This window comes from Typopeltis vanoorti, chromosome 23 (assembly GCF_054136105.1).
Source record: "Typopeltis vanoorti isolate ZY-2024b chromosome 23, IOZ_Tvanoo_1.0, whole genome shotgun sequence".
In the NCBI taxonomy this organism is placed as follows: Eukaryota; Metazoa; Arthropoda; class Arachnida; order Uropygi; family Thelyphonidae; genus Typopeltis; species Typopeltis vanoorti.
Window position 1 is genome coordinate 50294587 of NC_143571.1, and position 17817 is coordinate 50312403.

Genomic DNA, 17817 nt, shown 5'->3' on the forward strand with positions numbered 1-17817 from the left:
AAAAATTAAATAAGACTTAAGAAATTTTTTAGATGTTTTGCAAAATCTGAAATCACTTATGAGTCACACATTTCCATCCTTACCTAAGTTATTCTAGGGCTTTGGCTGGATGGATTTTATTCAAAATAGTAGTTGGAATCCTTACAAAAATTTGTCAAGTTCCAGTTTTTGCTTCAGGTGGACAGTTATATTTGGTTTCAGTTATGTATTATTGGCAAAAATTATTTGAACTGCTATTATTAATTCCATGCTGACTGGATGTTTAGAACTTTCTTAAAATTTATCAATTTGTTTGTTCTAGTTATTTGTAATGGAAAAACTAGTCAAAATCATGTTTAGTGAGCATAAACTAAAAGTGGACACCACTTGGCATGCTTTGTCAATTTTTTTTTTTTTTTAATACAAAAGTGGTACCATACTTTGAATAATGTAGCTTTGCAGACATTATGGTAATTCTCATAAAAACAATGGAAGTATTAATAATTAGATTCTGTGCTACACGGTTTCAATCTTTGTTTATAAACAGTTACAAGAGCCAGCTGTAGTGGTGTCCATTTTCAGTGATGGTTATGCTTCAGTATAATAATTTTCATTGCTAAATCATTCTGGTTCAAGAATTGCTAATGATGGAAAGTCTCTCTCACACCACCCCCATTGTCATTCAGTTTTTCTTGACAAAATATTTTGAAATAATTTTTTAAAATTACTTCGATAGATTGTTAAGTGAGATAACCAGCGACAGAAATGTGATAAAATATATTACAAAGGAATGCAGTCAGGATTCTGATGGTAATTTTACTTTAAGCATTACTATGTAATAGTAATGCTTGAAGTAGAATTACCATCAAAAACCTGAAATAGAAAAGCAACTGGAGTAGATGATATTTGATCAAAAGTAATTGAATATGGTGGCTGAACTACATAATTTAGAAGCCCTGCTCAAAAGGTTGGAATAAAGCTCTTATTGTACTCATCTTTACACACACACACACACACACACACACACACACACACACACACACAAGGGTGTATCTGACGCCTACGTGCCATTTCAAATATATATATATATATATATATATATATATATTTGAAACGAAAGCCATATCTTCCTTCTCATTTAAACCAAAAGTTTGGAAATGATATGTTGATGATATTTTTATTATTTGGAATCATGGGCACACATCTCTCATAGATTTTCTTCATCATCTAAACATCCAACATCCTAATATAAAATTTACTGCTGATCTAGAAAATAATAACTCCTTACCTTTCCTGGATGTCATGCTTACACAATGCTCTGAAAGATTAAAAATCTCTATATACAGAAAACCTACTCATACCAATAGATATCTGCATAATCTTTCTCATCGTTTTCCACCACAAAAACTTGGAACTATATCTACCTTAGGACACAGAGCGCACACTCTCTTGAATGAACCAGATGAACTACAAAAAGAAATAAATCACCTCACTCTTATCTTTAAACAAAATAGATACTCTGAAAAAAAAACAATTAAGAAATTTCTTCTGGATCCTCCTAGGCAGTGCACAACAGAAACTCTCCATTTCATACATTAGCACAGTCTCTAAAAAAATTAGCTAAAGTCCTTAAAAAATATAATATCAGGACGTTCTTCACCACACTTCCTAAAATCCGTTCTCTAATCAGCCATCCAAAGCCTACTCATCACTACCTAAAATATCCAGGTGTATATAAATTATGGTGCGATTGCAATATCCCTTATTTTGGACAAACTAACAAATCTGTTGAACAACATATAGAGCATACTAATATATAGGACATATAGGACAAACTAACAAATCTATTGAACAACATATAGAGCATAAGAGAGACATCTCTTACAAAAGATCTCGTGTAACTGCATTATCCAGTCATGTTCTTTTTTCAAATAATCCTAATGATGATCAACAAAGCCACTCCGTTTGCTGGGATAGATCAGAAAATATTTTTCGCTGTGATGATTAGTTTGAGAGAAAATTTGTAGAATCAAGGGAAATCCTGCTGAACCCTGTCCACTTAAACAGCAATTTGAGTTATAACATCCCAGATAGCCATGCTGCAGTTATTCAATATTGGCATTCACGTGAGCCTGCACGCACACTTGCAATAAACAATGGCACGCCTGTTAGAACAACTTGAAAAAATACGTTTTTCGTGTATCAATTATGTGGCAATTTTTACCTGTAATTTCCAGTTGTTTTAGATACTTCAATGTTTATTACTATTCTTTTCCTTTATGAATACCTGAGGAAGGCTGTTATAAGCCAAAACTAGTTGTATTATTCTCATTAAAATCTTTATAAGTTATCTCAGTTTTTTAAGTCATTAAATCTATGTTTTAAAATGTATCGCAACAACCGAGTAAAAGCCTATGATCACACACACACACACACACACACACACACACACACACACATATATATATATATATATATATATATATATATATATAAATAAAAGGAAATAAAACAATATGAAAATTAGAGAAATTTCTCTGAGTGGTCTGTTTCAGGCAAAATCTTATGTAAACGCATAAGAGGATAAGGCAAGTTGGAAAAGAAACTTAGAAGTGGGATTCAAGTCAGTAGGTGTAGAGCAAAAATGCTGCTCTAAAGACCAAACATGAATATTTTTCAAGTCACTTCATGCTTCCAATAAGTGAAGTGATGGTGGTCTCACACTGGGAAATGACATTCACTCACCATTTAAAGTTATTCACAAACGTCTGTCCATGGTGGGATAGAGCTCTTATTGCACTCATCTATATAAAAAGGAAATAAAACTGAAATGTAGAGATATTTAGATTTGTATCCATAGTCCATTGTTTGGAGAGGAAGCCTGCTGTCTGCTTGACCAACCAAGCCACTGAATGGATCACTTTATGAAGGAATGAAGCATTAAATCAGATATCGAAATCAGAAATATTCAACTCATCTCTTTATTTTTATGCAGACTTATATTCTTCCATAAGTCTTCAAGACTTAAATTGAATAACTTCTGTAACAGTTCTTTCTCTCAGGACCACATGTTGGTCAGCATTCATTGAGTAGAAATTGTGGAAACAAAAGCATGTATTAGAGCAATTACTTTATATACATCTAAGAAAAATAACAATGTTTGACCTATGTCAAGGTCATCATCAGGAATCTAAAACACGCGATATGACAACAGGCAAGAAAAATTGGAAAACATCAGCATTCTCAATGGAGAACCAACCTATAGAACAACTACAATATTTCAGCTATTTATAGAAAGAACAGAATAAAACTATTATGGTGGAAAGGGAGCAGTTACAAGTTTCACCACAATATACATGAGCTATAGTATAACTGCTTTGTTAACCATTTATACTAGTCTGACCTCTGATGGAAAGAGAGAGTAAAATTAAAAGTATAGCTACATCATTTACTACTCTACATTCCCTGTAGTTTTGTTATCAGTGTTCCAAAGTTTTATCACCAATATAGTCAACATTTAACTTTTGTATTCTAACGCTTGATAACAGTAGATTACATGGATGTAGAGTAATAGATTACTGACTACTGTAGAGTAGTAGCAGCTGGCCTGGTTGGCTGAGTGGTTAGCGTATCCACTCTCCAGCCAAGAGGCTGCGGGTTTGAATCCCATATAGCATGGATGTTTGTGATTTCTTCCACCCTCATACATTCATTCACCCGAGTATAGATACTCTCCCAATATGGACTGGGTCACCATGGGAGTAGTAGACCTAAACCTCCCTCAATGGGAGGGCCTTCACCTTGCAGTGGGTAGAAAAATAGTCTGTTCATCATCAGAGTAGTAGATGGTGTAATTCCACTTTTAATCATTTTATTTTATTTATACTTTTGGTTATAATTTATTATAAAAATTTGTTCCTTAAAATTTTTTTATTAATATAAATTTTTCTCTTCCCATCTTTCTTTTCTTCGCCAGCAGTCATGCCAGTATATACAGCAATCGAAAAGGATTAAAACTGATTTTAATGCTTCCAATAGTTCCTCTCAGTCACTGAAACATCTTCAAGGATTACAAAAAAAACTATTGCAACACACTCACACAATACTAAATGAAACATGTGGGTGACTCTAAAGTCTTATCTAGGTGGTGTGCCCTCTGTGGGCATTGGAAGGTGGCCTAGGATGTAAGGTAGGATCTCCGATAATTAATGTTTCCCAAATTTTGGGAAGTTTTATGCAACTGTATTTATTTAAATTCGGTTGATTTCTGAGTGCTGCTGCAGATTCTAAAAATAGTCTTTCTTTTTTGAATTTACTATGGTGGAGCATGGTGGGTTTTTTTTTCCATGAGATCCTGCGAGTAGTATCCAAAATATGGTCTGCAAGGCCAGATTGACCATAGTCGTGATTGCAGATGTATGATTTGTGTTTTTCTAAGCAGATGGTTGCTAATCTGCCTGTCTGTGCAAAGTAAGCTGGCTTGCAGGAACAGAGTACTTTATTAACTCCAGGCACTGAGAGGGGAGGGAGCTGATCTTTGGTAGAACAGATAAGGGTAGCAAGTTTATGGAGGCGCTTGATTGTTGTGTGGAGGTTGTACTTTTTTAAGGACCTGGCTATTTTTTCTGATGGGCCACGGATGTAGGATAAGGTGATGGCATTTCTGAAGAGATGGCCAGGGAATAGGGGAAGAACTGATTATTTTTTTTAATTCTGATCACTGTAGCCATTGGAAAGGAAGGTGTTATGTATGTGGTTGAGTTCAGTTGAAAGGGTGGGCTCTCTTGGTTTTAGTTTTAATAATGCCATATTGTTGAGAGGGATGGTGGGAGAGTTTGTGAATATATCTGCCTGTGTGATGGGTTTTTCTATATACAGTGAAGGAAAGGTTACCATTAGGAAGGGTAAACTATTGTTATTTTCCTTTTCCATCATAAACTGTATTCTTGGATGTAGGCTGTTGAGGTGACTGTGGAAGGAGTCTGAGGCCAAATAGAGAACACATCATCTACATATCTTAGCCAGACAAAAGGTTTCAGAGGAGTTGAGTCTATGGCTCATTTTTTAAAATTTTCCATGTAAAAAATTGGCAGGGGGCAGGAACCGATAGCAGTTCCCTCTCTATCTTTGTAGATTTTGTTCTTTCAAGAAATATAAGAATTGATGGCAAAGGAAAGAGCTCTAAGATATCAGAAGAAAAAAACATTTAAGAGTGTTAAGGTGTCATTTAAGGGAATATTGGTAAACAGTGAGGTGATTGCAGAGCGTACCAATATGTTCTGTATTATTTCAAGTTAGATTTTCAATTAAGGTTTTAAAATGGATAGTTTTTTTTTACATAGGATATGGTAAGACCTGCGAGGGTGGGGTCAGAGTTGCCGACTGCTTTGACAGTTTGTAGCAAGAAGTATCAGTGGCATTTACTATAGGTCTTAGGGAGAATTACATTTGTGGATTTTTGGTTTACCAAAAATCCACACATTTTTTGGGGGGTGGGGGATAAGAACTGAAAGGTTTAAGGTTTTTTTGTAATGTCTGGCAGCCAGGAGGATACTTTTTAAGTAAGTTCTTTTAATTGTTTAACTTGAGGCTTTAGTCATCCACGTGTTTCACTTAGTATTGTATTTGAGTGTGTTGTTACAAATGTTATTTGTAATCCCTGAAGATGTCTCAGTGATTGAGACGAAATATTGGAAGCATTAAAATTAGTTTTAATCCTTTCCCAGTGCTTAAAATATTCCATTAAACCTCCAACATGACTTGGGGTTTTTCTTATTGATCCTTTGCTGTTGAAATACATGTGGACATATCCAGTAGCATTTCTTTTATTTTGTTGTTGTTATCAGTATCAAGGATCACTGTGGTGTTTACTTTGCCTTCTTTTACCATACTAAGTTATTGTTCAGTTTTAGAAATGATGAATTCTACATAAATTTTGGCACACTGTTCTATCTGCCCATCAACGGTAATCACAAAACATCACCATACAGTGCTGCTGTTGTCTTCCATGCATGTGATTGTTCTTGTTCTGGTAGTTGTAATTTTGTTCTCTCTCTCTCTTGAATTTGTGTCTTAAAAATGCCTTCGATAATGCTAGCTTGAGCTGACTAAATGTTAGGCTGTAAATACTTAATTTAGTTAGTAATTGGTAATTTCATTTCTGTCTAGGCCTGTGTAGCTCATTGGAAGTGGCACTCTTCTACACTAGGCCACCTGAAGATACTTTAGTTCAGTCTTTTTTCGACCAGTTCTTGAGTTAGTTGATGCACTGGCAAGTGGGTTTTTTCGTCCTATGAACTTGAGAAAAAAATCGACTGTGGAACTAACATTATTTCAGTTGTTAGTTACCAAGAGATGGCAGCATGTATTTGCCTGTCTCTTCATCGGTTGTCGCTTATAATAATTGATAGTCATGTGCCAGCTATCTCTGGCTACTGGTGGAGATTGAACTACCCACTCCATCTCCAAAAGTAGTTAAGATTAAAAAGGCTTCGCCTACTCCCTATAAGGGAACACAAGATATTAGCTTAGCTGATCATTTCTGTCTGTGTAGTTTATTCTAAAAATTTCAACATGGATCACTATTACTACAGGAATTGGGAAGTATCTTCTCATCTTTTTTAAAGATTTTTTTTATTCTCTTGATCATTCTCTACTTCAGTAGATATTCAGATTTAGTTTCTCTTCGATATCTGAAGGGAAACCAAAAAAAATTGCAAAACTTGAAAAACTGGATAACTGTTACTTCTTGACATACAACAAATGAGCTTTATAACATTGCTAATTATCACCTTTTGTTGATAGATGTGCTGATTATCACTTATGATTTCGTTTAATGGAAGATACAAATGTTTAGCGATAATTGATACTCCACTCATCCTATTTGTTTGACAAACCATGCAGCTCACATGTTCCATGCTTTCAATATCATCTGCAACCAATGCCTTAAACACTCATCTCCAAACTATCCTTTAATGGGACAAGGATAAACTTAATTACCTTCTGTGCTACAAAACAGTCATGTATTTTTTCTTACAAAAGAGATCGCAACTCATGTTGTCTTACCCTCAATAATGCACAAATCTCAGCAAGGATCACATCTCTCTCTCTCTTTAACTGGCATTTTATCTCCAACCTCTCCTGGGATAAACACATTATATCAGTAGCTTTCTCAGCCTCTAAAAATTAGGCATTCTTTTCTGTTGAAGGTCTTTTCTATTCATCCATAATAGCTACTAACTACAAATACACACATCCTTAGAATACAGTTCATGTTTTTTGGATAGTACACCTGAAACCTTCCTAAAAATTCTTGATGCTGTCTAAAGGAGAGCAGTTTGGCTCATAGGTGATCCCTCCTCACATACGTGGTTTCAGCTCACTGCTTTTCTACATGTACTTCCATGGTCAACTGCTCCACTTAGTTGCCAGCCATCATTCCTTCATTTGGGCTTGTTAAAAAACATCTCAACATCCTTTTTTAGTCTAATGCCCCAAACCTGCTTTTCTTCCTAATTTATTCCTTCTACCTCTGTCTTCTGGAACAGCCTTTTTCATAAAAAGTTTCCCAGCATCTGTCTCCAACTCTTCAAGAACACTCGATAGATTTCTTCTTTCTTTATCCTCAGCTATACCACATATATGGCACTGATGTGCTATAGGTTCTTCTGCCTCTTAGGTATCCGATAAATATAAAACATAATAATTTTAATTATTAAGCCAATATTTCACTCTGATTATTAAGGCATCTTAGTGACCAGTATGAAATCTTGATAGCATTAAAATAAGAATTGAATTAAGATAAGAATATGCATTTAGATGTATGTGAAGGCAGTAAACAGTAGACCAAGTATTAAATGGTCTAAACCTGAAGTCCTAATTATTGTCCTCTATGGGCAGTAAGATTTTAATTGTGCTTCCAGATTTTTGGAAGTATGAAGTAGTCATATTTATTATTTAAGTTGGAAATATTAGAAAGTTTTGGTTGATTCTAAAAACAGTGTTCTAGATTTAATTTGCCTCTGTATAATAGTTTTTTTTTCCACTCTACAGAATATGATGATCCAAATACTGGTAGTCTGCAACTCCTGTGTGTGTGACTGTAGTTTATATACTAAATATATTTTTTATCCAGGAATCAGTCCAATAGTCACCATCTAACTATGTCTATAAAGGATTTATTGGTTCTATTTATAACTTTGATTCACCATCTAACACATTCATGTCAGAGTGATGGGAGAAATTCCTGCCATCACTTTGACTATCAGGCAGGCCAAGAGGGACCTCCCCCCCCCCCAAAAGACAATTTTCAGTTTGTGTATCCACAGGCATGACACACATCATGATGGGTTCTTCAGTTGTAATCAAATCTTCATGGGAAGGGGAAAATGAATAAGTTTTAGGATATACAAGGAGGATGCTATTTTTGGATGGCATATTTTGAATTACTAAAAGGTGTAAATATGTGAACCATCATTAATGAGCTAAGTGAGAATGGCAATATGAGAGAGAGAGAGAGAGAGAATAGGTGTGAATAGAAATGCTTTTGTTACTGGCAAATGAATTACAAATTTACATTTGTGGTATTACATATGTCTTATGTTGCTGGGGTTAAGCAAATAATATGTCATCATGTAAACTCTGGACATGCATGTTTGCAATTTATAATTAAAAAAGATTTGTTTGGTAAATAAAATAACCAACCAATAATAAACTGTGACTGTATACATTTGGTTGCTGAGTAAATAGCGATTGGGAGGGGGCTAATCCAGTGAACTAATGTTGATCAGGAATACATGTGGATTGATGGAGCAGAAAATCATCTTTTACAGTGTTGTGCTTGTTATGTGTATTTATTTGTTTTCTTTTATTTTTACTGATGGATTAGTACAAAATTTTTAGATGTACACAAATAATTTCCAATTATCAGAATTATCCATCTTTTTGCAAATTTTACCTTCATTATAAAGTTCTTTTTTCTTTTTGCCAGTTGTTCTTCTGTTTTATCAATAATAGATATCTTGCATATGCTAGTATTTTGTTGGAGATCAATGGACACAGTCCACTTATTATAATACAAAGAATTAATTTTTATTCAAGAATAAATGAATTTTTACTCACATCTATTCTTTCAAGACTGGAATGAAAATGTTTCTGTAGCTTGAAAAACATCTCGTCCTCCAGTGCAGAAGCAAGAAAAATGTATTTATTGTATCAAACAACACTACAGAGATATTTGCAGTCTATATACTATATTTAGCAACAGTTAGTGTATTAGACAATTGGAATCACCTTCACAATGAAAAACTTCCTCTCCTGTAGACACTATTTTGCATGCACACAAGCAAAACAGCTTTGTTGTAGCACCAAACACAGTATCTAACTAAATACATTTGTCTTAACATTCTCTTTCAAATTTTCAGTTATAGAAAATAACACCTGTTTATTTGCAGTCTATTAGGTGCAGAAAACAATTTATGTAAAGCAAACAGATGTATGTGTAAAAAAAAAAAAAAAAAAAAAAAAACTTGAAATCAATCACATGTGATTTCAGTATCATTAACAGTTCACAAATACCTAATATTATGAAACTTTTTTCTATTGAAAAAGTTATAACTAATATGGCTTTATAAACTTTGTGAAAATGCACCCACAGGGAGGCGATATATATGCAAATTCCTGCAGTCAGTGTAACGTGTGTGGAACGCTTCCTGGCATGAATTTAATACCAAATCTATTTGGTCTTTCTGGGTGCCTGCATGTTTGACACCTGTGTCTGTATTTCATATGCATGTTTTAAGGATAGTTTTCATGTTGTAAAATGAACTTGAAATTTTAAAACTTTTCTTATATTCTGGGACATTACACTGATAGGTATTCAGTAAGTGAATTTAATTGATTGTACTGTATATATATGATTTCTCACCATTAATGTGTTTGTATTGTAATTAATACAATATAAATATTTATTCTTGGCTAATTTAAATTTCCTTCTTTTTCTATAGAAAGTCAACGGGCATATAGGTTTGTACAGGGCAAAGACTGGGGCTTTAAGAAATTTATTCGCAGGGATTTTTTATTAGATGAAGCCAACGGCCTTTTACCTGATGACAAACTGACTCTTTATTGTGAGGTAGGCTAATGTTTATTAGAATTTATTGTTGAAGGAATTTTGATAGTGATTCATATAATATTTTATTGTATTATAAATTCACTAAACATCTTTTACAATATCTAAAAATTGCAACCGTACACTGGGTTTAATTTTTTAATTTTTATGATTTTTATGAATGATCAATTGTTTGTATTCTACTTTGTTTTTTTTTTAAAACTATTCCTATGTAGCCACTGAAGATGGTCTGTAATATTCAGACTGAAATATTTGGCAAATTAAACATTATTCTTGTGCTAACGTGTATATATTTCTAATTACACTGGGTTGTGCAGGACATTATGATAGTACTACATAAAATGTTTACATTACTAACTTTCTATTAACAATCTTCTTCCAAATTAATCTTATTTGTGAGGACTATAGTATTGTCAGATCTTATTTTAGTCTTCTAAGGCATTTAATGTATTGATCCACATAGATCTTGATCTTCCTCTGGATCTTTGTTTGTCATCCTGGCAAAAAAGAGATGTTTTGCTAACCTTCCTCTCCTATTCCATTTAAGTAACAATATGCCTGAGATTTGCTTTGCTCACATCTTCCTACATGCTAATGATGTAAAGTTCTTTCCTAATATCCTCATTTTTAATATGCCAATGATGTGTGTTCATACTAATATCTGTGGTCTTCAGTCTTTGATCAAGCGTTTTATTTCTAACTCTTTTAAATCCATGAGTTAAAAATGGTTTGAAGTGTCTTATATACAGTAGTTTAGTGTTTTGATTGACTATTCTTATTTCATATAAATTTATTCAGCTGACTTACTACCTCCAATTTGCTAATTCTGTTGTCTATTTCCATATTTAATTTGAATTCTTCACTAAAAATTTTTTCACATATATATATAGCTAAAATATGTTACTTGTTCTTTAGGTTCTCCATTCAGGATGCAGTTGATGTTTCTGTATTTTTGTGATTCCAGTACAAGTGTATAGGATTCTCCTCCTAGGAATCATTCAGACTTCTACTGGATTTATTTAGGATATAACATCTATTTTATGAAATAAAAAGCTGAGATTAACATCAGACCATCTTCCTATACCTCTTTCAATCCTAACTGTTGTCTTACAACTCATAAGGACTACTGCTCAATGTGATGATCCATTAACACCATATAACTAGTGCTTTGAACAGCTTTTATCTTGACACCTTTGTCAGATGCCTTTTCACATCCACAAATCTTAAATATAAATTCTTGTTATATTCCTATGGTTTTTCATGTGTCTGTCTTAAAGTGAAAATCTGATTCTTGCAACCTCTGTTTGATCTGAATGCAACTTTTTCAAGTTTCTCTCCCACAATTTTTCTTAGCCTTTTTTTCAAGAATGCTTGCATAAATCTTACCAGGAATGCCCAGGAAATTCCTCTGTGATTCTGACATTCTTTTATTTCCCTTTTTATAGATGGGTATGATGAGAGTTCTACTCCAATCATCTGGAATTCGACCCTTTGACCAGACCTTCTGAATTATGCAGTGTCATCATCATCAAATTCCTGCCATGTACCCTCAAGGGGTGTATAGGATATGATAGTACTACCTGAAAAAAATTACATCATCACTAACTTCCTATCTACAATTTTCCTCCAAATCAGTCTGTTACTTGTCAAGACTCCAACATTATCAGACCTTATATTTCTATCGTCTAAGGCACTTTGTACCGTATCAATCCATCTATATCTTGGTCTTCCTCTGGGTCGTTTTGCTGCCAACCTGGCAGAGAATGCTTGTTTTGCTAAACTTTCTTCACCCATTCTTTTTAAGTGACCATACCACCTGAGATTAGCTCTGGTAACGCATTCTTGGATGCTGACAATGTCAAGTTCTTTCCTAATATCTTCATTTTTAATATGATATTGCCATTGATGCCATCTGTTCACACCTCTAATCTTTCTCAGGACTCATATCTGTGGTCTCTAGTCTTTGGTCAAGTGTTTTGCTTCTGACCCAGCTCTCAGATCCATAAGTTAAAACTGGTTTGAACACTGTCTTGTAATTTAGTGTTCCGAGTAATTTCTCTCTTATTCCATACGAATTTATTCAATTGACTTCCCACCATACCAGCTTTGATGATTCTGTTGTCTATTTCTATATTGAATTTACAATCTTCACTAAAAATCGTGCCTAAGCAGCTGAAATGTTTTACTTGTTCCACAGGTTCTCCATTCACAACACAGTTCACATTTTCAATGATTCTGCCTATTTTCATTGTCTTTGTCTTTTATTGCTGACCTTCATACCATATCTATTACAACAGTTATTCAATTTAGTCAGGGAATCTTGCAAACTTGTAGCGGATTTATTTAGAAGTATAACATCGTCCGCATAAAGCAAAAGCTGACATTAACATCTCCAATTCTGATATCATGTTTAATACCACTTTCCTTCATAATGTAATCCATATAGATAATGAATAACAGAGGGGATAATGTACATCCTTGTCTCACACCAGATTTAGCATTAAACCATCTTCCTCTACTTCCTTCAATTCTAACTGCTAACTTACAACTCAAATAAAGACTAAGTATTGCTTCATATAATGCCCCATTGACACCATATAACTGTAGCGTATTGAATAGCTTCTCTCTTGGCACCTTATCATACTCCTTTTCCAAATCGACAAAACTTAAATACAGATCTTTGTTATATTCCCATGATTTCTCGACTATTTGTAGTAAAGTGAAGATCTGATCCTGACAGCCTCTGTTTAGTCGGAATCCAGCTTGTTCTTCCACAATTCTTCTCAATCGTTTCTCAAGTATACTTGCATAGATCTTGCCAGGAACACTTAGCAGGGAAATAACTCTGTAATTCTCACATTCAGTTTTATTTCCCTTTTTATATATGGGTACTATTAGAGCTCTACTCAAATCATTGGGAATTCGTCCCTCTGTCCAGGCTTTCTGAACTATGCAGTGCAGCCACTGTAAGACTTTTATACCACCATACTTCAGCATTTCTGGTTGAATATCATCTACTCCTGCTTCCTTTTCACATTTTAAGCCTTTGACTTTTTCTACTTCAAGTATGGATATGTATTCCTGACTGCATGCCTGGTCAGTGTTTTTTACCACTGTGCTATCATCGCTGCTTGTTTCATTTAGCAGTTTTTCAAAGTAATTACTCCATACTTCAAGGATATCTTTTTCTTCCGTTTTCATGTCACCTTTATCATCTCTAACTCCTTTTACAGCACTCTTTCCTCCATTCCTAAGCTTCTTCAACAACCTCCAGAATATTTTGCCACCTTCTTGATATTTATTTTCTATATTCTTGCCAAAGTGCTCTCATGACTTTTGTTCAGCTAGTTTTACACAGTGTTTAGCATTCTTGCATTTGTCTCTGTATTCTCTAAGAGCACAAGCTGACTTATTTGCCAGGAACTTTTGATCTGCTTTCTTCTTTTCCTTCACTGCCGCTTTAACTTCCTGTGTCCACCATGGAGTTCTCATTTTTCTATCCTTGCAGACAACTTCGCCACATGCCTCTCTAGCTGAATCAATTCAAGGCTTGCCACTGAATCTCCAAGGTTTGATTCCTGTTCTCAAACTCTTTCATTTTTTCTTCAATAATCTTTGTGCATTTTAGTCTACAGTTCACATCTGAGAGCTGCTCAACTTTTATTCGCTTTAAAACTTTCTTACATGTTATTCTTCTCAATATTAAATTCAATTTTATCTTGCTCAAGACTGAATAGTGATCACTACCAATTTCAAATCCTCTGTACACTGGTATCCTGCACTAAGGAGAAAACATCACTATCAACAATAACATAGTCAATGATACTTTTCTTATTCCTTGCCTCTTCTCTCCATGTGAATTTGTGCACATTTTTATGTTGGAACATGGTGTTAGTAATAACCAGTCCATGTCCTGAGCAGAAATCCAACAAATATTTGCCATTATTATTAGCTTTGCACTTTTCTCCAAATTTTCCCAAAATATTTTTGTCTCACAACCATTTTCTACTCTGCTATTTAAATCCCCAGCAAGGACCAATTTTTCCTTTTTCATTGTGTCAGTTGCTTTTTCTAAAGCCTCAAAAAATTCCTCCACTTCTGCCTTAGTAGAACCTTAGTAGGCACAAATAAGTCTCATTGTCCAGTTCCCCATTCTCATATTTGCCCACATTACTCTACTTGAGACTGATTGCCATTCAAGAAGATTAGCCTCGTATTTAGTGTTGGATACTATGGCTACTCCTTCTTTTCCTTGATTGTCATTGCCTGAATATAACATTTTGTATTTATTGCTCAGAAAGATCTCACAGTTTTTGTCTTTCTTGTTTGTCACCCCTATTATATCGATCTGGTACTTATCTAATTCTTCAGCTAGCTCCATTTCTTTGCCATTCAGGCTTCTTATGTTGACAGTACCAATCTTTAACTCTGGTGATGTTGAGTTGGGTTGTGATTTCAGATTTATTCCAGTAGCTGACTTTTCGCTGTTCACGCTGGTTCCCTGGTAAAAACAATGGGGGCCTTGTTTAACTGGGCAATGCCCAAGCCTGCATGAAATTTTGTCATGTTGTACCATCATTTTGTAATTTGGTTTAACCAATAAGAATACAATTTGGTCGGCTAAATCCCAAATTGCCAGACCATCCTCGTTCATTCAGTATCCAAGTAGATACCCAACAGGGTACACCACGAGAAGGTGAGGATTGGACATTAGGTCAGAAGCCCTGGTTGGTCCTCTGCATTCCTTTAAAGGTTATGTGTAGGTCTCCTCTCAGTTATACAGCTTTGACCCTTAAGCACCCCATTATGCAGTGTAGCTACTGTAAAACTTTCATTCCTCCATATTTGAGCAATTATCGTTTGAATATCATCTACTCCAGTTGCATTTCCACAATTTCAGGTATTTGATGGGTTTTTTTTTTCTACCTCAAGTATTGATTTGTACTTCTGATTTTTATTCCTCTTGAATGTTTTCTTTGTTGACACCACTTGTTTCATTTGGGTGTCTTTCAGAATAATTACTCTAGACATCTGGAGTACTTAATAATTTTGAAACCTTTTTACAGTACTCTTTCCTCTACTTCTATGCTATTCTATTGGTTTCTAGAATATTTTGCCATCTTTGATATTTTTTGGCATTCTTACCAAAGTCTTCTCATTCTTATTTAGCTAGTTTCATACATTTCTTCACTTTTACATTTGTCTCTGTACTCTCTGAACACAAGCTCACTTGCCAGGAACTTTGGATGCTTTTTTTTTTTTACTGCTGAGTCCATTGTGTTTTGATTTTTCTCTCCTTGCAGACAACCTTACTACATGCCTTTTTGGCTGAATCAGTCATTGTTTCTTCAAGATCTGCCACTGAATCTCCAACACTTGGTTTTTATTTTTAAACTTTTTTTCTTGAATAATATTTGTCTACAGTTCATCTCTGAAAGTATCTTAACTTTAATTATTTTTAAAACTTTTTGTGCTTCTCAGTATAATATTCAATTTTATTCTGCTCACAACTAAATGGTAATCTCCTCATATTGCAGATCCTCTGTATACTCTGCTTTGAACCATTATTAAGATATCACTATCAATAATAACAGTCAATGAGACTTTTTTCTTGTATTCTCTCCATTTATATTTACACCCATCTTTGTTGGATATTAGTAATGGCTAGTCCATCTTGAACAGAAGCAGGGTTTTTCTTCTTGGAAACTCGGGGGTTTTAACCTTACATGCAATTAACAGACATGGTATTCTGGCCTTATAACTTGAGTTGCTTTGGCCATAATAATAAATCAACCAACCTTAACAAAAATGCAACAGGTACTTAACATTGCAAAATCATCCTTCATTATTATTAGCTTTTTCTCCAAATTTTCCGAAAGCATTTCTGGTAATCGTAATGGAAATCATTTTCTACTTTGCTGTTTAGATCTCCAACTTTTCTTTCTTTTTGTCAGCTGTAATTTCTAATGCCATTTAAGAAAAATAGCTTAAAGGTTGCTCATTTTTAATAAATGGAATACTTAGTTTGAATAAAATTAATATACAAGGGGCATCCAAAAATAACCAGACTCTCAACTTGCAGCACATGCATTTTCTAGTTATGGATGATGCCACTAGGCATCATAAGTGTGCACTTTTCCGCAACAGTCTGGCAAGTGGCATCATCCTGTGTGAGCTGGTTCGTTGTTCTGACTGCTTTTTTTTGTTAGTGCTTACAAGCAAGTTTGCTGATTTTGTGATGGCTGACAACAAGGAACAGTGTGTATGTGAAATTTTCTTTTCTTTTGGGTAAAACTGCAGCTGAAACCATTGTTATGCTTTGGCAAACTTTTAAGGATGATGCTTTAGGCAAAATGCAGGTCTAAGAGTGGTTTTCCTGTTTTAAAAATGAAGATGTCAGTTGAAGACCAACCACAATCTGGCTGACCTTTGACAGCAGAAATGATGAAAACATCAAAAAGGTTTACTAGGCAATCAATGAAGATTGTCAAAAGACCATTGAGCAAGTTTCTGAAGAGATGAATTTGTCATGAGTTCCTGCCAGCAGATTTTAATAGATTTGCAAATGAAACATGTGTCTGCTAAATTCGTGTCTTCGTTGTTCACAGAGGATTAAAAAAAAATCACGTGAATGTTTGCTGCAATTTGAGGGAGCAAGTTCTTAATGACCAGAACTTTCAAAAGTTGTGACAGAATGAGTGTTGGTGCTAAACATCAAGACAATGTTAATTTGTTTTTTTATGTGAATGGAATTGTATATACAAAGAATTTGTTCCTCCTGAACAGACAGTGAACCAACATTTTTATCTCAACAGTTTTGAAGATTGTGTGATAGTGTTATACAAAAACGGCCAGAAATGTGGAGTAGTGGAGTTTGGTTGCAGCACCATGACAATGCCCCAGCTCACATAGCCTTGTCTGTCCAACAGTTCTTGACGAAAAACAACATGGCAGGCATTTCCCATCCTTCTTACTCGCCCAATCTCTCTCCACATGACTTTTTTTTTTATTCCCACTGATAAAGAAAACCATGAAATTGAACAGTTCTGTAACTGTTCAACTGGAATACTTATGGCCTCCAGCAACTTTTCTTTCATTTCACTGCCATTTCATGGTTTTCTTTATTCGTGGGAATAAAAAAAAAAGTCATTGGGCAAGTAAGAAGGATGGGCAGTGCCTGCCATTTTGTTTTTCGTCAAGAACTGTTGGATAGACAAGGCTATGTGAGCTGGGGCAGCAGTAGAAAAACATTGGGACAGTGCATTGACTCACATGGAAAGTACTTTGAAGGAGACTAGAATATGGTAAACTTTAATAAATTTTTTAAAAAAATAATCCCAGTTATTTTTGGATACTCCCCCCCTCGTATGTATGATACCTTTAAAAATGTTTGTAGTAAAAAGTTTATCATGCTCATACTGTTTATTTAAATACAGTTTGTTCATGATTTCATCAGTTCAGTTATGATTTATGGTAAAAGTTATTTCATTAGGCACTATCTGAATGATCATCTCTTGTCCATTTTTTAATTGAAAGCCAATTTTTAAATCACTTTATTTTCATGCCAATTATTCTTAGGGCAATAAGAGATTATTTTGAATTACTGGAGTTGGAATACTGGAATAATCATCCTTCTAAATAAGAAAGGTGATAAAACTGACATAAGAAATTATAGACTTATAAATCTTCTCAGTCCTTTTTACAAAAAT

General features: G+C 34.4%; 1 protein-coding gene across 9 annotated transcripts in view; it reads left to right on the forward strand.

Moving 5' to 3' along the window:
* Positions 1 to 17817, forward strand: part of rdx (BTB/POZ and MATH domain-containing protein rdx) — a 288756-nt gene that overhangs the window by 234881 nt on the left and 36058 nt on the right. For all 9 annotated transcript variants that reach the window (XM_090412684.1, XM_090412689.1, XM_090412686.1 and 6 more), the window contains one exon: positions 9984 to 10111. In XM_090412684.1, the coding sequence (XP_090268810.1) occupies positions 9984 to 10111 (128 nt within the window). The remainder of the gene's footprint in view (positions 1 to 9983; positions 10112 to 17817) is intronic.